Here is a 25,959-nt window from a genome sequence, read left to right as displayed (position 1 = left end):
ACCCTCAGAGGCCCTTCTGAAAGCATCACCCATCCATTGAAATGTACTTTCCATTCAGAAACGAGGTTATTAATTATTCATTCCTACTGGAACTGAAAATAAGAACAGAGCTCACTGCTGACGACCCAGAGCTTGACGAGAACAGTGTTCCAACTGCTTGATGTCAGTCATTTCCTGTGATCTACGTAATAGATCCCAAATCCGAGATTTGTAGTGTTGAGCATCAACCAAACTTGAGACTGAATGACTGTCAATAATATTTAGTAAATGCCCTGGAATGACTGTTCCCTTCACTTTCATTTCCACTCCAAGCAGTGCATTTCTCGGGGATTATTTCACTGCATGGGTGGCCCAAGTCCCTTGGCTTTCAGCCTTATGGCTCATTCCACCGCTCTGGGCAAGCAATAACCACCCAAAAATGCAAGCTTTCCTTTCATGCCCTGGTGGCATGAGTAACATCATTAACTCTTCCAGGCTGAGGTTTGGGATTACGTAAAAACCTTACACCCCACTGTGTTAACAGAATACCAGAGTAACAAAGCGTTTGCAGTCTGTTTTCACACCAGGAATGCGGTTGCCCTAATAAACAATCCCTGAGATATTTTTCCCCCCAGCAATTACATTTCATCAGGATTGCGGATTTCAAAATGGAAGCTAAGTATTCCCCACTTCTTGTTCCGGGGAGAACATGCATGAGGACCCTGGGCTCTGAGACTCTTCAGACAAGGGGAAATACTGCTGGCCTGTCCCCAGGAGCAAAAGGAGAGGAAAAGCACAGCTGCGCAGCATGGTGTTTCACATGTTTCTCTGCAGATGAGCTTTGGAAAGAGTGAAAACCTTGCAGGACGCTGGGCAAGAGGAGACATAGTAACACATTTCCTACGGGCCCTGGGCCAGCGCTGGGACAAACCAGAAGACGGGGCACGTGCACCGTGGGTTCCGCGCGCCATCTGGTGGCCTGAGGCTGACATTGTGTGCACCGCTGTCACCCCACTGATGCGAGATGCACACCGAGGAGTGAATAGAGGGCTCTGAAGTTCTACTGGGAGGTGATCGCCAGGGCCCCAAAGGAAAACGCCGGGGGCCAGGTGTTCCGAACCCCATTCCTTATTCTGCAACAGGATACTGAGACCTCGGGTTCTCCATGAAAACAGATAACGATCCTTCCCTGAGGACCAGCCTTCCTCGGACACATAACGATGAGCGATTATCGCTGAGCAGTCTGGCCCCTCATGTTCTCCTGTCTACCTCGCTGGCCCAGGTCTGGGCACAGGAGTCCCCCTCTTGCCCCTGCCTGGAACACACTCATGTTCTCGACTCCAGCCTTCTGAATCCTGCCCTCCCCAAGGCTCGGCCTGCAGGCATCTCTACATTCTCAGAATACCTGTCTCATTCTTTGCTCACCCTAGTGTTTCCAAAGCACGTTCCAAGAATACTGGGTTTGTTATTTAAGAATTGTAACTTTGGGGCACCAAACTTCTTGGGGTAGTGAGTTCGAGCCCCCCGTTGGATGTAGAGATTACTAAGAATAAATAACTAAACTTAAACAAGAAAGAATTGTACCTTAAAAAAAAAAAACAACAAGCATTCCAATTTGGGAAGCTCTAGGCTATCCCAAGCTAAAACAGGTGTCATGGTGGGACATCTCAAAAGCTTTGACACTCTGAGGTCATGGCAGATTTTTAAGAAGGAACTACGGTTTGCTATCGTTGCTAAACTGATTTGGCATCACAACCCTTTCCCCACCTCCGCCTCTGCAGCGTTTCTTGACATACTGCGTTTGACAAAATAACTTTAGGGAGAAGTTGGCCTAACCTACTCACTTGAGTAGATAACCATCTTTTCCCAAGTGAAAGACATCTGTCAGTCTGCTCCGGCTGCTATAACAAAAGTACCACCTGCTGGGGCGGCTTACACAGCAGAAATTGATGTTCTCACAGTTCTGGAGGCTGGAGGTCTGAGATCAAGGTGTGGGCAGAGTTGGCTTCTCCTGAGGCCTCTCTCCTTAGCGTGTAGATGGCCGTCTTCTCTGTGTGTCTTGACATGGCCTTCCTTCTGTGTCCTAATCTCCTATTCTTATAGGGACACCAGTCCTATTGAGAGAGGGTCTACCTTCGTAAGCTCATTTTAACCTAATTACTTTCTTTAAAGATCCTATCTCCAAATGCAGTCACATTCGGAGGTATTGGGGTTAGGTCTCCAACATATGAATTTTGAGGGGGGGACACAATTCAACTCAGGATAGCCTCTTATTATTTTTTTTTAAGTGTTGGAGAAAATGTGTGCATCAGTGCAGAATTATTCATTCTTTAGAGCAGGGCCAGAAAAGTATTGCTAGGGGGCCAGATAGGGACTGCCCCGTGTGTCTGTACATAAAGTTTGATCGGCAGGAAGCTATGCTCATTCCTTCAGGGATGTCTATGGTTACTTTCACGTTCGAATACTGTGTGGCTTGCAAAAACCTAAAATATTTATTATCTGGCCCTTTATAGAAAACACTTGCCAAATTCCTGGTCTAGAGCACACCCCTCAAGGTTATCTAATTCTGATTCCAGAGGGGCTCTGCCGCTTTCAGTGCCTTTGAGCTATTTTACAACTCAGCAAGTTATAGATAATAGATAGCCCGGCAAAATAATCCTTGCTCATGGACACAGACAAGCTAGTTCTGCCTCCGTGTGTTCATTCCTTTCAACATTCCTCACCTCTACATGTGATGGCTCTTTGGATCCTCTTTTGAACTGATGGTGACGTCTTCCAGGGCCCCCATTAACCAGGAGTTAAATAAAAATCTTTAACACGTGGTCATTTTATATATGGACAAGAGTCAAAATTTTACCTTTCTGAAAATTTCCCTTTGACATGTCGATGCTGTTATTCTTGGGTGTGATAATAGTGCTGGGATTATGAAGGCAGATATTTTTGTTCTTAGAGGATGTGTGTTGAAACAGCTAAGGAGGAGCGTCATGATGTCTACAATTTCCTTTCAAACGGTTTAGCATATGTGTATATACACGTGTGTGTGTGTGTGTGTGTGTGTGTGCACTTACGCGTACATCATGTGTATATAGGGGAATAGAGAGAGAAAGAGGAAGCATAGATGATAAACCATTAACAACAAGTACATCTGGATGAAAGCCACGCGATGAATCTGAATGGTACTTACTACCCATTCCACTTTTCCACAGATTTGACAATTTGCAAACTAAAAAATTGGAGGCATAAGGTTATGTCATATTCCAAGCTCAGCATGTAGCCAGCTCCGTGTCCTATATCTGTGGGTGTTTCTGCGATACTTCTGAGAGCAGCCAATTACAGACATTTGTTAGCTTTCTGAGTCTTCGCAGCTGGGGCCACAAAGAAGAATAAGTAAATGAAACACTGGTGTCTCTCTTGTCATGTGGCTCTATTTCTTTAGAGTCCTTAATGGTACTAAGTGACCGAGATGTTAAGGTAAAATGTTTCGTTAACCAGATTTCTCATCTTCCCGAAGAATTTATATTTTCAGGGGCGCCAGGCAGGGGCTCAGTCAGTTGAGCGTCCGACTTTGGCTCAGATCATGATCTCTCGGTTCGTGAGTTCGAGCCCCGCGTTGGGCTCTGTGCTGACAGCTCAGAGCCTGGAGCCTGCTTCGGATTCTGTGTCTCCCTCTCTCTCTGCCCTTCCCCTGCTGGTGCTCTGTCTCTCTCTCTCTCTCTCTCTCTCTCTCTCTCTCTCAAAAATAAATAAATATTTAATAAAAATTAAAATAAATAAATATTTTCAAATGAGCCCAGGATCTGAGAACCCACTTGGAGGATTTGATGTTCAAGCTTAGGGTACTACTTTTGGGGGTGGGCGTTGAGGTTTGTATCTCTCAATTATGTACAGATACTGTATTAACCAGCTCCCCACCCCCACCCCAGAATGATATCACAATCTTGACACAGTTAGGGACCTCATTAATTGTCATTTGTCTGCTGCTTGAGTTGGGACTAGAAAACTCGGGGCGTTCAGCATCCGTAGAGGTATGAATGGCAAGGTAACAATGAGGGAAGAAAGTCAGCTAAATTCTCAAACATCGTGTCACTTAGCGTGAAGGTTTGGGATTGAAATTTTCTGCCTGAGGGAAGCAGAAAAAATGAGTTTTTACAGAATGCTGCCTGTTTCTAAATCTAAAAGGCAAACTAAAAATAGCTAACGGGACTGAGCTGCCCAGAGGCTCCTTGAGTTGCCCAGTGGGAGTTCCTGCTCGGGGAATCTGTCCTTCAAAGCTGCTGCTCCAAAGAGCTCCCAGTCGGTGTGAGCTGTGGGGGTTTTCCTGGGCTGTCTTTCATCCGGTCACAGGGAAGCAGGGGTTGGGGTGGGCAGAGATGCTCCTTAATTGAAGGAGGCCCTGGAGGAGGAGACAGAGGCTGATGGTCCTGAGGGGAGAGGCACAATGTGGGCTCAGACACTGACCATCCTGAAATCAACCAAGAGCAAATGGCCTTTGGCCATGACTTACACTAACTCAAGAAAACTGCTTTTCTCTCCATCCCCATTGATGTCACGATATATATATATATATATATATATATATATATATATATATTTTTTTTTTTTTAATGTTCATTTATTTTTGAAAGAGAGAGAGAGAGCATGAGCGGGGAAGGGGCAGAGATCAAGGGAGACACAGAATCTGAAGCAGGCTCCAGGCTCTGAGCTGTCAGCACAGAGCCTGAAGTGGGGCTCAAACTCAAGAACCGTGAGATCGTGACCTGAGCTGAAGTCGGACACTTAATCGACTGAGCCACCCAGGCGCCCCGATGTCACGATATTTAAGATGCTGATTTTTCTTCTTCTGGGTTGTCACCGTAGCCTCTCATCTGGGTTCCTGTTTCCAGTGGTGCCCACTGTGGTGCACCTTCCTTATGGACTCCCAAATCGTTTATCAGTAGCCCAGTTCAGTGAAGATTGCTCTGTTTTTAAAGTTTCCTGTCTCCATTGGGATGGCAGAGACTGGGCGATACTCATTTGTCTAAACCTCCCTAGAGTTCGGTGTAGTGTCATTCCTAGAAAGGAAGTCCAAGAAATAGACTTTGAGGGTATATACTCAAAAGAATATTTGAGGGTATATAATCCCTCAAAAGCAGGGACTTAAAGAGATATTTGCATTTTTGTGTTCATGGCATCATTATTCACAATAACCAAGGGGTGGAAGCAATCTAAGTGTCCATTGACAGATGAGGGGATACATAAATGGTCTATCCACACAGTGGAATATTATTCAGCCTTAAAAAGGAAGAAAAAATTTTTTTAAGTTTATTTATTCTGTGACAGAGAGAGAGAGAATCCTAAGCAGGGTCTGCACTGTCAGCACAGAGCCGGATAAGGGGTTCAAACTCATGAACCATGAGATCACAACCTGAACCAAAACCTAGAGTCGCATGCTTAACTGACTGAGCCACCCAGGCGCCCCATAAAAGGAAATTCTGGCACAGGCTACCACCTGGATAAACCTTGAGGATCTTATACTGAGAGAAATAAGCCAGTCACAGAGGGACAAATACTGTATGATTTCAGTGACGTGAGGTTCCGCGAGGAGTCAAATTCATAGAGACAGAAAGGAAAATGGTGGCTGCCAGGGGCTGGGGAGGGGACGGGGAGTTATTGCTTCATGGGTACAGAGTTTCCGTTTTGCAAGATGGAAAGAGTTCTGGCAGTAATTGTTGGATAACAACAGAATATTGCCAATGCCAGTGAAATACACCCTGAAAAAATGGTGAATTTCATGTTTGTGTCTTTTGCCACAATTAAAACAAAAAAAGGACACAGTCTTTGAATGTTAAATGCTGAATCAGAGAGCTGGTGAGTGATTTCTGCTGCAACTGTGCAGTCCTCAACACAAGCACATTTTTGAAACCTGCAAATCGCTTCATCCAACATTCCCCCCTTCCCCCAAAACCCCCACGGTGGCTTCCCACCTAGAGCTGAGTCTGAAATTCTCAGCTCATCTCACACACACACGCGTCCTTCATTTTTTTGTCTTTTCTTCTGCTCTCTCCTGTCTCAGGGTGTCCACGTAGTTTCCCCCAGGGGGGAAGCGTCCACCAGGACTTATCTGACTAATTCCCTTCATTCTTTCCCTATCGGCTAACACACACCCTTTATCAGGGAAGCCAGTCCTACCACGCAGACCAGTTGGGGCCTCTGGTTGTGGGCTCTCCGCACGCTCTTTGCCTGTCTTGCAGAGTATGTACTGAACCAGTTATTAATTATTCACAAAATCATTCAGACAAGAAGCATCAGGAGGACAGAGACGCTGACTGCCCCCAACACGGTGCCTGGCATGTTGCAGGCACTCGGACATTGGCCAGAGGAACAAGCCTGAAGTCACATTGTCCCTTTGTGATGTGGACTCTTTCTGCCAGCCCCATCGTCAGGGCTATGACACATGCTAAGACCCCAGGCAAAGAAAATTCACTTCACGTGTAGCCATCGGTCATCCCCTAATGCAAACAAGGTCAAAGTGGCAGCCATAACGAGTTCTGCCATCATTCTTAACCAAGGGGAATCAATATTCACAGAGAACTGTGGTCAGACGCTCAACTCATGGTCCTGCTTATTCACACGGACATTAATATTCTTCACGATGTCAGCTCTAGTTATAAAAGAAATCGCCCAAGTACTAGCTTTGAGGCTAGGTTACCGATAGCTAGATTTTCAAATTGAATGCCAACAAGATGAAAAACTGTTTCTTTCACCTCCTGTACGGGCACCCCCAGCATCCCGCTCCTCTTTGCAAAAGGAATTGGATATTGGTGATGGGGTGGTACATCCGATGACAACTTACTTTTGTTTTTCTCTCACTGTTTCTTTGTCCTTTTTAACACTTTTGCTTCCTCCTCTCCTTCCCAGCCCCCCCCCCCCCCCAGCTCCACCTGCTCCCAAAGTCTTCTTGCTCTGGGATCAGGCCTCCTAAAGTCAGGACATTCAGTCTCTTTCTGTTTTCACCACCTGCTGCTGGACAAGGGGTGGAATGCTGTGTGTGTGTGTGTGTGTGTGTGTAGGGTAGGGTGGTCTTCAATTTTTTACTTATTTTGATTTATTTAAAAAAATGTTTCATGTTTATTTTTGAGAGAGAGAGTGTATGTGAGTAGGGTTGGGGCAGAAAGAGGGAGACATAGAATCCTAAGCAGGCTCCAGGCTCTGAACTGCACAGAGCCCAGCGCGGGGCTCGAACCCACGAAACCGTGAAATCATGACCTGAGCCAAAACCGAGTCTGATGCTTAACTGACTGAGCCACCCAGGCACTCCCACGCACTGGCTTTTAGAAACCATTTAGGTAGTATATGGTGGATGGATGCTAAACGAATGTATCTCAATTGGTTGGTTGATTGAGAGAAGTTAAACAGTTAAATAGCACCTGTTTCTTACAAACTCAGAAACACTGTAGTATTTATTAGCCAATGAGAGCAATGCTGAACTTAACAATTAAAACTGCCTATCATTAGAAACGTAAGAGATTATCAACTTAAAAGCACTATAGTCTGTAAAATGAACTTCTAACATTCAGCAAAAATTTTTTTTTTTTTACTTAGCATTGCATTTAGTAAACAATGTTTTCAGAAGTAGTTAAGCATTTGGGAACTTTTGTGTATTAGCCAGGGTTCTCCAGAGAAACAGAAGCCATAGGATATATGTATGATATGTATATACATATATATATATATATATATATATATACAGAGAAAGATTTATTGTAAGTTCATTCACATGATTATGGAAGCCGGCAACTCCAAGTTTACTGTATAGTTCAGGAGGTTGGAGACCCAAGAGAGCCGGTAGTGCAGATGTATTCTGAAGGCCATCTGCTGCCATGTTTCCTCATGCTCGGGGAGGCCGGTTTTTCTTGTGCTGTTCAGGCCGTCAACTCATTGGAGGAGGCCCACCACAATCTGCTTTACTTCAAAGTTCATCCACGTAATATTAATCTCAAGCAAAAGCACTCTCCAAATGGACACGTGAAATTAGCCATCATAAGTTGTTTGTGCACGCTGACAAAGAAACACCCAGGAGAGGACATATTTCCGTGAGGAAAAACACAGGGGCCACACTGCACGAGAACTAGAACCGAGCCTTGCAGAGGGGAGTGTCACCCATGGCACCCGCTTCGTGGGGTGGAAACCACGTCTGCCCTCACTACACAGGAAAAAGAATGAGCCACACGATACCTTTGTGTGAAATCTTGAAAACTGTCTCAAGAGCTCACCTTAAAAGCCTTGCCACACCCCCCAGTGAGGAATCAGCAATATCCACTTAATGCCCTCTGGCTCTGGGCTCAGACACAAAAATGTAAATCCATACTTATCTATCAGGGGAAGGAAATTCCCAGTATTTCAGGAAAAGCTACTTGGGGAGCATCTATTATTGGCGAGAGTTTGATGGGCCTGGTATGTCCAAGTCTGGCTGGACGCAGCCTCGCGATGGCTTATCAGTGGACTAGCCAATAAAGACAGTTGGTAATGGATTTCATCTCCTTCTTTATTGCAAATGCCGCCATTAAAGGCTCCTCCAGCGCTCTCACACTGGCCGTGGGCAAGAACTCCCGCGGCTTCGAATTCTCCCTGCAGTGACTCGCGGCCTTCCCTGGTATCACAATTCATCATTTAACAGTAATCCTTGTGTGACCGTGCACTGCCATCCTCTCCCCGGGGCGGAAACAGCAGAGGGAGAGACACTGACAGTCACAGCAAAGCTCGAGAATTCGGATTTTGCTTCAGAAACAGGATGGTTTGCTTCAGAAGCGGGATCAAGCCTGCTCTCTCTTGCTGCCAAACTCCTAGGGCTCCAGGCCCAGGGATTAGAGCAGCCTCAGTGGGTCGTCCTGCCCTCACCAGAATGGAGAAGCACGGTGATGCAAAACGCCCTTCTGTCTGCAGAAAACCAAAAAAGGATAGGAAAGGACCTAGCGGTAGGAGCAAGGACAATTTTTTGTTTGTTTGTTTTAAAAGCTCTTAGATTGTGTTTGAGAGATGAACTGATCGAAAATTTCACAACCCCCACAGCATCGTTTCATTGCACTCTCAGGGCAGACAACACTGCGAACGGACGTGTCCCCCTGTGAGCATGGTCACACCTCCTTCCCTCCCCTTAGTTAGGCCAGTGACTCGCTGGGCTCTTCACGCTTTTCTTTCTAAGCATCTTCCGATGAGCAAGGCAGTCCCGGACAGAAGTGGGACAGTATCTGTCTCTAATAGACTGATTGGCTGACTGTCGAAAGGATGGCTTGTCCCCAAATATTTCACTTTTCTTTTTCTCCCTTCCTCCCCCCGTTTGCTGTGAATGTCTACCATGAGGGTGGAAAGTGCATGACAGAAGCCAACAGGTTTCACCCAGCTTGTGGAGCTCTCAAAAAAAAAAAAAAAAAAAATAAATATATATATATATATATATGGAAGCCTGTACCCCGTGCTCTGAGTTTCTGGTTTAATTGGTCCAGAGTGAGGCCAGGTGCTCTCTATGAGCAGAGCTGCTCCGGGGATGAAGGATCTCTGGTGATTCTGATCAGCACCCAGGTGAAAACCAACACGATTCTGGCTTCGGCCAACACAAGCGAAGATCTTACGTACTAGAAAGGCAGAACTCGAAGGTACGTATTCATCGGAGGCCAATGACTGTCTCTCCCAAACTTCCCCTTGATCAGCTACTTGAGTACAAGTTGAGAAACAGAGACGGAAGGAATGGATGCCCAGCCAGGATCCATTGTGTTGCCTCCTTCTGTATTGGGCCACGAGTCGCAAGGCTTAGCAACGGTGAATGTGAGGTTCAAGGCAGGAATGATGGTGGCAACTGGTCAGAAAGAGGCTCCTCAGCCCGGAAAGAGGGAGATGTCAGAGCTAAGTGAGCCAATAATTCTAAATAATGTGAGGCTGGGCAGGAGTCCTGTATCCGGTAGGAATACTTGATGATAAGTATGAAATATTCAACAAGAGACGCTCCAGCAAACAAGGGGCTTATTTTTCTCATATAACATTAAGTCCCGAAATGGATACTTTCTAGCCCTGGCCGCGCAGCTCCAAGGAGGCCAGACTGTTCCCGCGGTTTCTTCCCTCTAATGCAGAGTTCTCTGACGGGCTTGTGATGGCTGCCGTTGGTCCAGGGAGGACACTGTGTTCAGAGAAGAAGGAGGAGAGGTGAACTGGGGCAGTGTCGGTCCCATTCCTTCTATCAGAAAGCAAAAGCTTTCCCAGCCATATCCCTAGCAGAGTTCAGCTCAAGTCTCTTTGTCAAAGACGGGACACACAGCCAGCCCCTGTGCCCTAACTCTCAGGAAAGGAGAGTAGGGGACACGGTTGTCCCGCTGGCTGCCTAAGGGTGAGCCATTGCCCTGGGAAGAGGGGGAGGGTGTGTAACATACTGCCACCTGGAATAAAATCAGGGTTCTGTGAGCAATGGAGGAGGGAGGTAAGATACTGGGTTAACAACTAATGGTGTCTGCCCCAGTCACCCTTCACACGAACCTACGCCTCGTACCGATGCAGCAACTTTCTCCACGGAGATTCTCTCGGGGCACGGGAGACATCCCAAGGCACAAGTCGCAGACAGAACCTCTCAGACAGCTCTCTCTCCTTCTTAGACCCTCAGAGGTAAACACCGGAAGACTCCAGCTAAAATCTGGCTAGTAATTGCTTTCTTTCTCTACGTGACCTCCACTTTGCAACTGTGAACACAGAGGATGGAAAAGCACACTGCACTGACAACAGCACCGTCTCCTATCCCGAGAAGTGTCAGCTTCTAACCAGATCCGTCTTTTTTTTTTTTTAAGTTTATTTATTTTTGAGAAAGAGAAAGAGCGCTCGCGGGGGAGGGGCAGAGAGGGAGAAGGAGAGGGAGACCCAGAATTCGAGGCAGGCTCCAGGCTCTGAGCTGTCAGCACAGAGCCCGACGCACTCACCAGCCGTGAGATCGTGATCTGAGCCGAAGTCGGACGCTTAACCCACCGAGCCACCCAGGTGCCCCTAACCAGATCCGTTTTGGTGACATATCTGTGCATTCATTCCAGAGCCTGTGTGCATGCAAACAAGATTCCGGCATTTAAAGAGGACTTTTTCAGTGGGTTTTGAGCCCTGGATACCTATCTCTGGATGGATGTTCATCATGCACTATTTTCTATGGATATCTATTATCCACAGCATCATGAAAGATCCGGGTAAGTACCAGCAAGGTTCCTCAGCAGCAGCAAACAGGGAATTCATGCAAACAGTCCTATAAGACCCATCTGAGAAAATGTCTACCTGGATGGCTTTCCCTAACTTACCCTTCTTCTTCCCCATTCACTACTCTCCATTACCCTTGCTAAGAAGGAAGCAGTATTCATTTTAAGTTGGAAACATGAGAAGAGCTGGGATTAACAGTCAGAGGCACTGCCCAACAATCGTATTTCTTTTCTTTTATTTTTTTAATTTGAAGACAAGTATATCGAATTTTTTAAAAGTGTTTATTTAGTTTTGAAAGAGAGAGCATGAACAGGGGAGGAGCAGACAGAGGGGGAGACACAGAATCCGAAGCAGGCTCAGGCTCCAGGCTGTCAGCACAGAGCCTGATGTGGGGCTCGACCTCACAAACCATGAGATCATGACCCGAGCTGAAGTCAGACACCTAACCGACTGAGCCACTCAGGTGCCCCGAAGACAAGTATGTTAGATTTTGTTTATTTTTCCTTTACGTTTTGCAGCCACTTTCTTTTCATTTATTTTTTAGTTTACATCCACGTTGGTTAGCATATAGTACAATAATGATTTCAGTAGATTCCAGTGATTCATCCCCTACCTATAATGCCCAGTGCTCATTGCAACCAGTGTCCTCCTTAATGCCCCTTGCCCACTTAGCCCATCCCTCCCCCCCACAACCCCGCCGGTGACCCTCAGTTTGTTCTCTATATTTAAGAGTCTCTTATGTTTTGCCCCTCTCTCTGTTTTTATATTATTTTTGCTTCCCTTCCCTTATCAAACAATCACATTTCCAAGTGCACTATTTCAGCCTCGAAGGGAATCCAGGATACCCATCTTTAGAGATCTCATGGGAAGATTTAGAATATACGGTGCAGGCAACGAATGCCCAAAAATTTGAATTATTTGCATGTTGCAACTTGCATGGTGAGAGCCCACGCACGGTGATCATTCAGCCGTGAGAGCCAGAGGTGGAGCAGAGGGGGTCACATCCTAGGGAGCAGCTCCTTAGGGGACCACTGCCAGATATTTGCACGCACCAGACGGGCAGGGTTTCTTTCTCAGAAGCATTTACATTTGTTGGTGGAGAAAACAGCACGTGGCAGGCTTTGGGTGTAAGGGAAGCAAGAGAGAATGTTGAATACATGAATACTTGAGCTAAAGTAGCTAAACAGAAGGCAGGGGAGACCAACGCTCGTCTCTCCTGGCACCTGTTTTTGCCGTTAAAATAACCACCATAAACTCTTACTCGTCTGTGGGTGACGCAGGACAATTGCAAGGATCGGGGGCAGCAAACCTCTCTCCACACCACTCTATCACTGGCAGTTGCAAGGGTGAGGAGGGGTGGCTGGAGGGTCTGAGTCTCCTCTATCAAAGCAACACACTTATTACATGTTGGTCCGGGCGACAAGGATTTCAGCTTTCAGATGCTCGTGTTTCAAGAGGAATTGTGTCCCTGCAAATTTTCTGGCTGATGAATTTATCACACCTACCACTACAAAATACTGAATTCTTTTTTTTTAATGTCTATTAATTTTGAGACGGAGAGAGAGACAGCACGGGTGGAGGAGGGGCAGTGAGAGAGGGAGAGAGAGAAAGAATCCCAAGCAGGCTCCGTGCTGACACTGCAGAGCCTGATGCGGGGCTCAGTCTCACGAACCGTGAGATCATGACCGGAGCCAAGGTCAAGAGTTGGCCGATTAACCGACTGAGCCACCCGGGGGCCCCTGAATTCTTGTTTATCCAGTTTCAAACATTTACTGGAGAGCTACCATATTTCTGGTACTGTGTTTGCTGTGTAGGATACAAAATGAATTGAAGCAAAATCCTAATTCTTTTTTTTAAATTTTTTTTTCAACATTTATTTATTTTTGGGACAGAGAGAGACAGAGCATGAACGGGGGAGGGGCAGAGAGAGAGGGAGACACAGAATCAGAAACAGGCTCCAGGCTCTGAGCCATCAGCCCAGAGCCTGACGCGGGGCTCGAACTCACGGACCGCGAGATCTTGACCTGGCTGAAGTCGGACGCTTAACTGACTGCGCCACCCAGGCGCCCCGCAAAATCCTAATTCTTAAGGGGCTCGTAAACCGTGGTGGAAACATACATATTCATCCATTCGTATGACAGTAAATTTACCGAGTGGCTACTCTCTGCTAGACACGGGGAGTGCAGAGATTATGAGGCAGTAAACCTCACATACTAATCGTAGACTTTCTTGATGTTTTAGAGGTAACGTAGCAGAGGGCACGGGTTCGAGTCCCCTCTGCTGCTTTTTTGTTGCGTGACATTGGGCAAGTCACTTAACCTCGCCCATTCTTGGTTAACTTTTCTGTAAAGTGAGAAAAATAATAGCGCTTCATTTATGAGTTGTTTTGAGAGTTAAATGCAATAACACATATATAAAAATGTTACTATGGGTTCTTCATTGTAAGGATAATGGACAAATTATTATTACTAAATGGAAGATTTGGATAGTACAGAACTGGGCATTGGGAACAGCTTTCCGGAGATGCCTTGGAATTTGGGTCCTCGTGGGGGAGTTGGAGATGGCTAGTCACTCAGTGAGCATTCCTGGAGCGCGTTACAGCGAGAGATGCAAGAAGCCAGATTAATGTGATTAAAGACGTAACTCCATTCCTCCTCCCCACCAATTGCTCATGGTGGGGAAGTGGGCAGAAAAGTGAGCCTGCGATGATATCACTGCATGACAAATGCTGTGGATATGCCAGGGTGTTTTGGGAATTTGGAAGAGGGTCACCTACTTAGGTGGGGTGGGTGTTGTTGGTGGGAGTGAGGTATTAAGAAATGACTTTCTGGAGAGATGACATTTGAACTGTATCTCAAAAGGGCTATAGGCACCCGATGGTTTGATTTTAGGAAGATCGTCATGGCAGCAACATCGAGTATGTACTGGAGTGGAGGGTGATGCGGGTAGGAGGTTGTCGCTGTTATCTTAGTAAGAAATGACATCAGTCAAAAACTCAGGTATTAGTCGGGGACAGAGAGGCGGGGACACTAGAGATTTAGAAAGATCCACGGATAGATTTGAAGAGTGATCATATGTGGCAGTCAAGGAAAGGAGTGAGAAGTCTACAGGGTCCCGGGGTTTTTGACTTGGGCGGCTGACTGAAAACGGCCATTCCCCTAAATGGGAAATACCTGGCGAGAAGTAAGGATGCTGGGGAATGAGGATAATAGGCTGAAGTCTGAAAAAGTGGAAACTGAGACTGATGCCCTGGTGGTAAGCCGAAGGAGATGTCTGGTAGACAGTGGATAGACAGGTTTGGAGCTCAGGAGCGAGATCTGGGTGGGAGATCTAGATTTTTTCCCCCCCGCATTGTTAGCATGTAAATGGGAGCTCACTTTAGTTTTAGTGACGCTATTCAGGGAAAATTTATAAAGTGAGAAGAACAGAGGCCTGAAGATGTAACCCTGGAAACAGGCCAGGAAGAGAAAGCGGAGTCTTCCCCCAAAGAGGTGGAGACAAAACAGCTGGAAAAGTCGAGAAAAGCAAAGAGGAGGAAGAAGTTAGGTCATGAGAACCGGAGAAAAACAGTGTTTCAGGAAAAGGAAGTCCTCAACCGTGAAGTACCACAAGGACAGAAGAGGTGGCTTTTGTGGTGAGGAGACCCCTGCCCTCCTTGGTGAGCCAGGGAAGCGGTGACTGGGGGACATAATTCGGGCAGAGAGAATAAGTAGTACAAACATGTGGCAACAGAGGAGTTCCATGTGTCTGGAACCATGGGCAGAGTAGGGAAAATTAGGTTATGAGGCTGGTTGGCTTTCACTGGATGCCCAAGAAGCCACCAGCGTGCTCTAAAGTTGGGCGTTATTCTGTAGGCAATAGGGAATGAATACATAGGCCAACTTATGAGTGTATTTTTAATAAGTCATTTTTTTAAAGGTTGTTTTTAAAATTTATTTATTTTGAGAGAGAGAGAGAGAGAGCGCGCTCAAGTGGGAAAGGGGCAGAGAGAAAAGAGAGAGACAGAATCCCAAGCAAGCTCCATGCTGTCAGTGCTAAGCCGGAATGGAGGCTCAATCTCATGACCCACAAACTGTGAGATCATGACCTGAGCCAAAACCAAGAATCTGTTGCTTAACCGACGGAGGCACCCAGGCGCCCCAGTAAGTCATTTTTAAAAACTGAGGTAGGGGTACCTGGGTGGCTCAGTTGGTTAAGCGACTGACTCTTGATCTCAGCTCAGGTCATGATCTCACGGTTTGTGAGTTCGAGCCCCTACACAGGGCTCTGACAGCACAGAGCCTGCTTGGAATTCTCTCTCATCCCCTCTCTCTCTCTCTGTCTCTCCCCTGCTGTCGCGTGTGCTCTCTCTCAAAATAACTAAATAAACTCAAAATAACTAAATAAACTTAAAAAAAAAAAACCTGAGGTAAAACTTACATGCAGTGAAATGCATAGATCTTGGGGATTCAATTCAAGGAGCTTTGACAAGTGTGAAACCTTGTGTAACCAGCACCCTAATCAAGATAAAATACTTCCATCACCTTAGAAAGTTCCCTTGTGTCCTGTTTTAATCTCCACTCCCTACAGGTAATTACCATTCTCATTTCTACCCAAAAGATTACTTTTGTCTATTCTTGAATTTCATATACCTGGAATCAGACCGTATGTAAACTTTATTCTCTGGCTTCTTTTGTTCAGCATGAGGGTTTTGAGATTTATCCATGTTGTTGCACGGATTCGTAATTCATTCTGTATTGCTGAGTAGCATTATTATATGAGTAGGTCACAGTTTGTTCATCTGTTCTTCCATCGATGGACATTTAGGTTGTAATAAACATTTGGTAATGACTAAGGTTGGCAAAAATGTTCATGCACAAGCATTTTTGTTGGGGTATGTTTTCATTGACTTCAGGCAAATATCTAGGGGTGCAATGGCCGAGTCATCAAGGAGGTACATTTTAACTTCATTAGAAACGGCTTTCCAAAGTGATTGTCCCATTTACATGCCCACCAGTCATGTATGGGAGTTCCAATTGTTCCACGTCCTTGGCTCTTTTCTGCCTTTAAAATTTAGCCATCCTGATGGGTATGAAGTGGTATCTCTTTGGTGGTCTAATTTGAATTTCTTTAGCAGCCCATATTGAACACCTTTTCAGAGGTCTACATTTGCAGTTAAGTGTCTGCTCAAGAGTTTTGCTCATTTTTGTTTGCTAGGTATATGAAAAATGTAGATTGAGGGAAATTGATATTTACTGGCATGTGATATGTTGAAGGCAATTGATATTTACTGACACATTCTTAGTGGGTTTACAACAGAACCATTTATGCATTCTATTAACGGAAAACTGAATGAGTCTGAAATACAGAAAAAATCTTGCATATAGGATGTCCAGTAACTTCAAATTATAGAAAATCAGAAATGTAAAAATAACTTAAAATTATATACAAAAAACCTAACTTCAAATAACTTGATACCTCATCAGTTATGTTTAATACACGTCAAGCTCTTTGAAGATGGGCTTGTGTCCTCCCCCATTGACTGCCAGAGAGATCTTTATGGTTAGAAGGCAAAGAAAACCCATGTGATAGATCGTTTGCCTAGGATTAAGCCAGGAACCAAACCAGTAAGGTACATGCTAAGGTGCAGTTTTCTGTTTTTGCGGGTAGCTCTAGATGCACAGAAAATACACAGATGGGCAATTTTTGAGATCGCTCGTTGGAGCACAAGCACTATGTGGAAACATCTGCATGTTACATCAGCTTGGGCATTTACCGCAAAGGCTGGCGTTGGCATCGTTTTCTGCCCTGTCCCTAACACATAGCTGTAGTACTTTTCAGGGCCTCTGAGTCATTCTCAGTTTTCATTGTATGGCTTTTTGGTTTGGTTTGTTTTTTTGCAGGTGTCCGGAACCCATTTCGGACCCACTGAGACCCAGTCTCTTTGTGAGCGGTGTCAACCTGCGCCTTTTTGCAAACAAGCTTCTAGGAGACTGAAGTACACCGAGGTGTGCTTCTGGCCCACAGTCGCAGGCACGCCTGCTTGATTTAGGGCTCTGGGGCAGGCCCATCTCCAATTAGCAATTGATGGAGTGGATGCCTTGACGACAGTGACGTTTAACGAGGGCTTTCTTTCCACTACAAAATAGTAAGGGAGGGGCGAGAGGGATCGGGTTGCAGGCGGTGCTGCTGGGGGGAGCCCCAGAGCGCGCAGGGCCGGACCTGGGCGGCTGAGGGCCCCCTCCGGGCAGGCGTGAGCCCGGGCCAGCCGCGCACGCGCACGCACTCGCGCACGCCGGCCCCTCATTTGGGCGCCGGGTGTCGGCGGCGCGCGCGCGGGGGCAAATGGAGTGGGTGCTCGCGGAAGCGTTGCTGTCGCAGAGCCGGGACCCCCGGGTCCTGCTCGGAGCGCTGTGCCGCGGGGAGGCGTCCGCGGAGCGCGTGGAGACGCTGTGCTTTCTGCTGCAGCGACTCGAAGACGAGGAGGCGCGCGGCGGCGGCAGGGGCGCGGGCGCGCTCCCGGAGGCGGCGCGCGAGGTCGCCGCGGGGTACCTGGTGCCGCTGCTGCGGGGCCTGCGCGGGCGCCCCGCGGGCGGCTCGGACCCCGGCCCGCCGGCCCGCCACCGCCGGCGCGTGCTGAGGGCGGCGGGCGCCGCCTTGCGTTCGTGCGCCCGCCTCGCCGGGGGCTCGCAGCTGGCGGCCGCCCTGGCCGAGGAGGCGCTGCGCGACCTGCTCGCCGGGGGGCCCGCGCCCGGCGCCGAGGCGGCCGTGGAGGTGCTGGCGGCCGTCGGGCCCTGCCTGCGGCCCCGCGAGGACGGGCCGCTGCTGGAGCGGGTGGCGCAGGCGGCCCTCGCCCTGGCGCTGGCCGCCGACGGGGACGGGGGCGAGGCCGGGCCCGCGGAGGACGCGGCGGCGCTGGCGGCCGGGCGGCTGCTGCCGGCGCTGGGCCAGTGCGGCGGGGCGGCGCTGCGGGCCGTGTGGGACGGGCTGGGCGCGGCCGGGGCGCCCCCGGGGCCGGGCCGCGTCGGGCCGCAGCTGCTGGTGCTGAGCGCCCTGGCCGAGAGGCTGCTGCCCGAGCCCGGCGCCGACCGCGACCCGCGCACGCGCGAGGAGGGCCCGGACGCGCGGCGCTGCTGGCGCTTCTGGAGGACGGTGCAGGCGGGGCTGGCCCAGGCCCAGGACGCCCTGACGCGCAAGCGAGCGCGCTACCTGCTGCAGAGGGCGGTGGAGGTGTCGGCGGAGCTGGGGGCCCGCTGCGCCTGCGGCCCCCAGGAAGGAAACGGTACTTGCCTCTTTGCCCCCGGCCCCACCCCGCTTGGCTTCCCGCTGGGGAGGCCCCCCGCTTCTGAAACCCAGCTCTCCGCCCTCCGTGCCTGATGTGCCTTCCCTTGACCTTAAAACCCGGACACCTTGGGAGCCTCACCTCGAGAGGATGTGCTCCAAGTGTCACCAATCACTGCAGCTGAGAACAGTCAGCGTTTCTTAACCTTTCTGACCCAGAGCGGGGCGGAACCCTGCGTCCGTGGAATAATTAGGAACAGGACTGAGCCCATTCATAATTTTACAGACCACATTTGCGCGATCTCGTGGTAGGTCCATCCTAACAGAAAGGAAGGGTTCGCTTCCATCAGACTGAAAGAAAAATTATTTCCCTGTCCTGACCAGTGCATTGAGGTTTGAGTGTTAGAATTCTGAACTCGAAATCGTCACACTCTTTGAAAGTTTCTCTTGGCAATTCTCTGTCTGGGAGTTACTGAAGTTTGTTAAATGTGTAGTCCTTAAGTCGACCTTTTGAGGGTATTTTTGCTGTTGATTTTAAGTAATTTTTTTTTTAAACCTTTTGAGCCTGGGCTTCCTACGAGTAGTTGAAATAACCAGGACTCCCTGGTTAATTGGACCAGGACTCCCTTCCAATTAACTTACTGTTAATTGGTTTGTTCACTGAAATGTGTGGACATGCCCTTCGGTCATCTTTTTGAGCTCTCCAAGACCGAAAATAGATTGATTCGACATTGTCTCAGTAGACAGAAAATTTCTACTTTGTCAGCTATAGCTGCCTATTACTGGTAAAGGATTTTTGTTTGGTTGAAGTTGTGAGTAGATTTTCCTGTTTGTCTAAAACATTAGATAGTAAATATTTTGACAGTCCACGAATTGGTGATCATCTAATTAGAGTTTTCACTGGAGAGGGCTTTTTTAAAAAAATATTTTATTTGTTTTTGAGAGAGAGCTCAAGGAGGGGCAGGGCAGAGAGAGAGAGGGAGACAGGAGCTGAAGCAGGATCCGAAGCAGGCTCTGCGCTGACAGCGAGCTCAGTGTGGGGCTCAAAGTCACAAATGGTGAGATCGTAACCTGAGCTAAGTCAGATGCTCAACCAACTGAGCCACTCAGATGCCCCTGGAGAAGACTTTAAAAATACCAAAATTAAAGCCATTGATTTTAAAGAATCATTCTGCAGAGTTTTAAAGATAAGCAATAGTTTTTCTGTGCTCTCCCACTTCTAGTTTCCATTTCAGAAAACAACGTCTTGTACCCTTTTAATGGATTATTTTGGTACTTACCTCTGTGTCTTCCAATGATCTGGGTAAAGCAACATCCATTGTCATAGTTACCCTTTGGTTAAATGTGAATTCAACATTATAAAGGTATGACTGAAATTACTGTTCACAGGTGATCTATGTAGTAAGCTACGATTTTTTTTTTCCTTCTTGCAAGTTTTTCCTGGAATTACGTCATTTAAAAATCTGGTTCTCTCTGAATCACTAATTCAGCCTCAGATTTTTAGCTAGTTGTCTCAGTTTTTATTGTATAAAATTTTCCTGATTTTTCTCTTAGATTTCTTTGACACTTTTTTTTTTTTTTTAATGTTTATTCATTTTTGAGAGAGAGACAGCGTGAGCGGGGCAGGGGTAGAGAGTGAGAGAGGGAGACAGCAACCAAAGCAGGCTCCAGGCTCTGAGCCATCAGCACAGAGCCCGATACTAGGCTTGAAGCAATGAACTGCAAGACCACGCTTAACTGACTGAGCCCCCAGGCGCCCCTTGGATTTCTTGATCATTTCTTGATCATTTCTGTTAGATGCCTGTAGAAGTTCAGCCTGGTGCCCAGTTGCCATTCTTAATCTGCCTTCACCTGAGTCCTGTCTTGGAACTCTTGTTTCCTGGGGTTCTTACCTTCCCCTTTTTTGACTTACTTGTTTTGATGTACAGCATTTTCCAGAGATCGAAATTTTTAAGAGCATATCTGATGAATCCATCAAAGAAGCCGTTGTTGTGTCTGATATGTTTTTATTTCCATCATTTCTGACACTTCCGTTCACTGAGAATCCCCATCTGTTCATACATGCTCTCTGCCTTCCCCACTAGGTCCTTTAACATCTTCAACATACTCATCCTAGTCATGTGTGTATGCATGGGCCATTTCTAAGTTTGGTTTGGGTTTTTGTTTTATTTCTTGGTGGTGGGGTCACTCTCTTCAGTAGAGACTGAAGTAAATATTTATGCATAGAGAAGGCCGCTCTTCTGTTAGGCCATTAGTGCTGGGGGTTGAGTCACACTAGTGTGTATTTGGATCTTGTTGTTGCTGTGGTTGTGGATTATTGCTGGCTTATGTTCAGTGGGAAGTCGGGAGTACCCAGGGGTTCGGTCAGTGTACTTGTTTTTCTGAGGCCCTTGATGCTAAGACCACAGCTGGGGTCCTTCCCTCAGGGGTAGACCGCTGATGTTTGTCCCTTGGTGCAAGGCTGGAGGTGGAGGGTGAAGAGGGGTGGGACTTTTCATATCTTCTGCGCCAGCCTCTTCTTAGGCCTCATGTGCCTGAACCTCAGGATTCCAGCTTTCTATGCCATCTCTGCCCCCACCCCCGTGGCCAATAACCTCTGTCTCCTACCCTTTTTAGTCTGTGTGCTGCCGAAGCTAGCACATCTCTGCCTCCCGCTTAGTGGAGAGTTTAGAGTTCCCTTACCCTGTCCTTTGGTGGCTTCGTTCTGCTTGTATCTGCGGGAGGTCTTGGCTGCTGGTTTCCTGTCCTCTCCCAGCAGCGGACCTGCTGCCAGTCCCAGTGCAGGACTCTGGGCATGAGACGGTCTCCTCCTGTCGGTGCAGGTGTCTGTCCATCCTTCAGGGCGGCCAGCTTTTGCCTGGTATCAGGACTGCGGCAGGCATGGGGGACGTGCGAGGCTTTCCCCCAGGGGCAGACAGGTGTGGCCTCTGGTGTGAGGGGGGGTCCAGGGCGCAGACAGGCTTGAGCAGCTGACCACTGTCTTGTACCCTTGGAGGGCTAGGATGGGCTTGTCCAGTTAGTCTTGCTGCCCCTTCGAACCTGGGTGGGGCCTGCGTGCTTGTGCTGCAAAGTCTCTTGCCTTTCCCACAGTCTTTCTCAGAACAGCTGGAGGAGGCCTAAGGGAACTGAGCTGGTGAATGGTTGTGGATTCCCTTTGTGGTTCTCCAGGTGCTAGGCTGTTAAACTAGCCCACACCTGGCCTTGAGAAACTCCCCAAACGTTCGTTGTTTCTTTGCCTCTCTATTTTTCAAGTTCCTTTATTTATTTTGAGAGAGAGAGAGGAGAGAGAGAGAGGAGAGAGAGAATCCCAAGCAGGCCCCGTGATGTCAGCGCAGAGTGGACGTGGGGCTTGATCCCACGAGCAGCGAGATCATGACCTGAGCCGAACTCAAGAGTTGGATCCTTAACTGACTGAGCCACTCAGGTGCCCTCGTTGTTTTTTTTAAACTACTTTTTGGTGACCACCTCTTCCTGCACTTGGCCAGAGGTAGGTCAGTTTGCGTGTCCTGTCTGTTCTTGGAGAGACTTTCTGCCCTTTAGAGTCCAGATCACCGGGTTGCTTGACAGCCTTAGGTTTCAGGAGTTCAAGATTTTGTGTGTTGTCCAGCTTTTTCCCTTTGTCAGTGTGGCAGGAATGTTCTTCTGTGGCTTTCTATATCCTAAGTGAAAGCTAAGACCAAGCATGTCTAAATGCCTTTGTTTTCCCATCACATCTGATTTACGGTTTGGCCGGGGGTAGGATTCTAGCCTGGAAAACGTTTCCATTCAAAATTTTGAAGGCATCGGTCTATTGTCTTCGAAGCTAGAGCTTTTGTTGTTGCTCTTGCGCAGTCTGAAACCATCCTGAATCATGTTTATTTATATGTGCTGTGTTTCTTCTGCGTGGAAGTAGGGACTGTGCCCCCATCATTCTGAAATTTCACAGGTTTGGCTTGGGTCAGTTTTCATCCCTGTGCTGGCCACTGGTGGACCTAGTCAATCTGGAAATCATGTTCTTCAGTTCTGAGAACCTCTCCTGAATTACTTTATTCCCTTCCTTCCTTCCTTCCTTTCTCATTTCTGTTCTCCTGTTGGATATTGAAGCTCCTGGACTGGTTGGCAAAGCATCTTCTCTCCTGTTTCCTATGATTTTGTCTCTTTGTTCTACTTCTTGCGTGACTCTCTCAGCATTATTTCCGGTCCTTTCTCTGCGCTTCTTGTTTGTTGCTGTCAAATTTTTATTCTCACACGATCTTTCTTGTTCTTACAATGCACCCTTATTAATCGTATCCTTTTCTTACAGCAGCCTGAGGTTTATCTTGTTCCCCCTAGTTGTGTTTTCTCCAAATCTCCTCTGTTTGTTTGGTCTTGATCTTTAATGTGCATGTTCCCGCAGACATCTGGTGATCCTTAGATACCTGTTTCTATTTAAGAATAAGGAGCCAAAAACCAAGTTTAAGTCTCTAAGCACATGAGCAGAGCCTGCATGAACTTCATCTCGAACTTCAGTGCAAGGTGATGTCCCATGACAGGTCTTTCCTCTTGGGCTGGCCAGATTCCACGGAGACCTTCTAGTCTGCTGCTGCATAGTGAAGTCCTGGTCAGCATTCTGGGACCCGAGGGGCTCATGTGGTAGAAGGGGCAGGTAGAGGGGGATCTCAGCACCCGGGTGCTTCCATGGTCACTTAATTCCCGGCTTCATACGGCACTCATTCCTGACCTCAGCAGAGTCCAATGCCTCTCCCTCCAGAGACCCACAGTTTTACCTTCTCCGGAGAATCACTTCCAGGCTTTTTCTGGCTCAGAGCACAGGAAGGGGCACCAAGGCTCTGTTACTTAGACACACTGAACACATCCTCTTTTAGTTTATCCTCGGTTTTTGCTTCTACTTACAGAGTTTGCTTTTGCCGGCAATTCCTTAGGTCTGGGGAAATTTTTAAAGTAGAGATCAGTTTTTTTCTTGGCTTTCCCCGTGGGTACTTAATACTCACTTTTCTTGAGTCTGCTTAGTTTTTCTCTAATTTTTCAAACTAAGCTTCACTGCTGTTGTCTGCTTCCCTGTTTTCTCCACACTTCTGGGCTTTTGCCTCTGAAAAATCTTTGGCTGTTACAGCGAGGTTCTTAGGGAGAGAAAGCAGGGTTTATGACTCTTACCCAGAACTCCAAAACAGTAATCTTATTTAAAAGCAAAGGAAAGAAAAAAAAAACACAACTCCTTTTGAGATTCTTGTTAGCCCGAGCTTCCTCTCCGGGCTTTGATACAGTGGTACCCTGCATTATTAGAGGATACGGTATCTGGTAACAGTGGCATGATTTTAAAAATGACTGTCATTAAGAAACCTAAGAAATACGCAAAAGGAGGAACTAATTTTCCTTTTTAAACCACATCAGGCCCGAGTCTGTTTTGGTGGTCTGAGAAGAAAAAGGATGAACTTCTCAAGTTTTGGGAAAACTATATTTTAATTATGGAAACTCTAGAAGGAAATCAGGTGGGTGTTTTCATATTTTAACAAATCCTTTGCAGATGCAGTTTTAATTTTTTTTTCCAAATGTTTTGTAAAAGCAGTGCAAAAAAGACGAATTTGGATAAGGCATAATGGGATACAAGTGCCCTTTGTTCTCTGGCATAAATGTAATTTAAAACTGTTAACTCAGGAAATTAAAGCGTATTTTTAATCGACTTAAATTGTGACTCAGAGACTTTTAGCCTTGTTTATTCTTCCCTTGACATTTCCTTCTAAAGTGTTAGTTTTTACTTTCTCAGTGTTCTGAATAATCTCCAAAGAAATACACACTTAGGAAAATGTTACTTAAGGTGATTCTGAGATGAATTGTTGTTAAATAAATAATTGCCCTTTAATTTTGTAGGCCGGTCTCTCTCCCTCCCTCCCTTCCTTCCTTCCTTCCTTCCTTCCTTCCTTCCTTCCTTCCTTCCTTCTTTCTTGTTTTAGTTCTTATATCTGTGTGTACGTAGTCATGCAAGTGGAAACTTGAAAAGTCATTTTCAGTTAACTTTGAGTTAGTTTTTGTAGAGTCATGAAATTTTTAAGGTGAGAGGAATCTCTCAGAGAGGGAGAGATTGTGCATGTGTGTGGGAGGGGCAGAGAGAGAGAGAGAGAGAGAGAAAATCCCAAGCTGGCTCCGGGCTATGGGCATGGAGCCCCACGGGCCAATCCTGAACTGTGAGATCATGACCTGAGCCAAGATCAAGAGTTGGATACTTAACTGACTGAGCCACCCAGGCACCACTAAATTTCTAAATCCGGGGCATCTGGGTGGATCAGTTGTTTGAGCATCCAATTTCGGCTCAGGTCATCGTCTCCTGGTTTGTGAGTTCGAGCCCCGCCTCAGGCTCGCTGCTCTTCATGTGGAGCCTGCTTTGATTCAGATCCTCTGTCTCCCCCTCTCTCTGCTCCTCTCGCATTTGCTCGCACTTTCTCTCCCTCTCAAAAAAGAAAGAAACGTTAAAAAAAAGCATTTCCAAATTCAAATAAACTTTTATGGTTTTCCTTAATCAGTATATACATAAGATCCCTATAATTTGTTTAGAAACTCTGATTTACCCACCGTAGTCTAAGTAGTTGAACACTGAACTCTGAACTGGCCCTACTTCTAAATGTATGGCCTTGAACAACTTGAGCGACTAGAGAGAATATTTTTTCCCTGTTTTGTAATGTGTTGGTATTACCAGCTCTGCCTGTTTCCCAGTACAGCTGAGGATTACATGACGTGGTTTATGATTCTCACTGTACAAATGTGACGGTCCTGTTACTCTATCCTAGGCTGTGTTCGTTAGCTTTGCCGCACTCGGTCTCCTACACCAGAATTCGTATGATTTAACAACTGGAAGAATCTGGCACCTTCTGCATAGTTTTTCTATGGGGAAAAAAAACAGAAGGGCTACTGTTCTATAAACGGATGAAAAGCAGATTCATTTTCTTTTTTCAAGTTCACCTCGAAGTTTTCAAAGGTGAATTTTTATTTCATATGGTGTTTTGTTTTTGTTTTCAGATCCATGTTATAAAGCCAGTTTTACCAAAGCTCAACAGTCTGTTTGAATATGCGGTGTCCGAGGAGAATGGTAATGATTACTTTTATTTTGATTCTTGTGGCATTTAGAGTTTCTTTTTTCCTCCTTGTTTGTATACCTGCCTCTTACTCATTGCAGAGAGTTGGGGAAAACTTTAAAAGTGTAAGGAGGATGATGTGAATCTGCTGCCACCAAGAGAACCTCTGTTAACGTTCCAGACCCACGCCTCTGGACTGATTGATCATAACGTTTGTCTCACTTAGGCTCGTGTCCACATGCGTTTACCTATATCCGTAAATAGTTTTTGAGAACACAATTTTAAATGACTGCAGAGTTTTCTGTGAGTCGGAGGTGTGGTTAACTCTGTAAACTTTTGGTGACGGCACACTTCAACCCTCACCGAAGGAGGAGAATGGCGTGTAAAATGAACCCCCTCGCCCAGCTTCGGACAGTGATCAACACGTGGCCAACCGGTGCCTCGTATCCTCTCTCAACCCATCCTGCTGCTTCCC

General features: G+C 46.9%; 1 protein-coding gene across 7 annotated transcripts in view; it reads left to right on the top strand.

Annotated features, from left to right (window-relative positions):
* Window positions 1-17,441: 17,441 nt before the first annotated feature.
* TARBP1 (TAR (HIV-1) RNA binding protein 1) overlaps window positions 17,442-25,959 on the top strand; it is a 94,513-nt gene continuing 85,995 nt past the window's right edge. For 2 of the 7 annotated variants that reach the window (XM_053207771.1, XM_053207767.1), the window contains exons 1-3: window positions 17,446-18,439; window positions 23,809-23,906; window positions 25,429-25,498. In XM_053207771.1, coding sequence (XP_053063746.1) covers window positions 17,503-18,439; window positions 23,809-23,906; window positions 25,429-25,498 — 1,105 coding nt within the window. In that variant the 5' untranslated portion in view covers window positions 17,446-17,502. Of the gene's footprint in view, window positions 18,440-18,538; window positions 18,747-23,808; window positions 23,907-25,428; window positions 25,499-25,959 lie in introns of those variants that run through there. The other 5 variants (XM_053207769.1, XM_053207766.1, XR_008292361.1 and 2 more) reach the window with 4 other exon arrangements.

The sequence above is a fragment of the Acinonyx jubatus genome, chromosome D2 (assembly GCF_027475565.1).
Source record: "Acinonyx jubatus isolate Ajub_Pintada_27869175 chromosome D2, VMU_Ajub_asm_v1.0, whole genome shotgun sequence".
In the NCBI taxonomy this organism is placed as follows: Eukaryota; Metazoa; Chordata; class Mammalia; order Carnivora; family Felidae; genus Acinonyx; species Acinonyx jubatus.
Note: the sequence above shows the minus strand (reverse complement) of the source record. Positions and strands in the feature narration are given on the sequence as shown.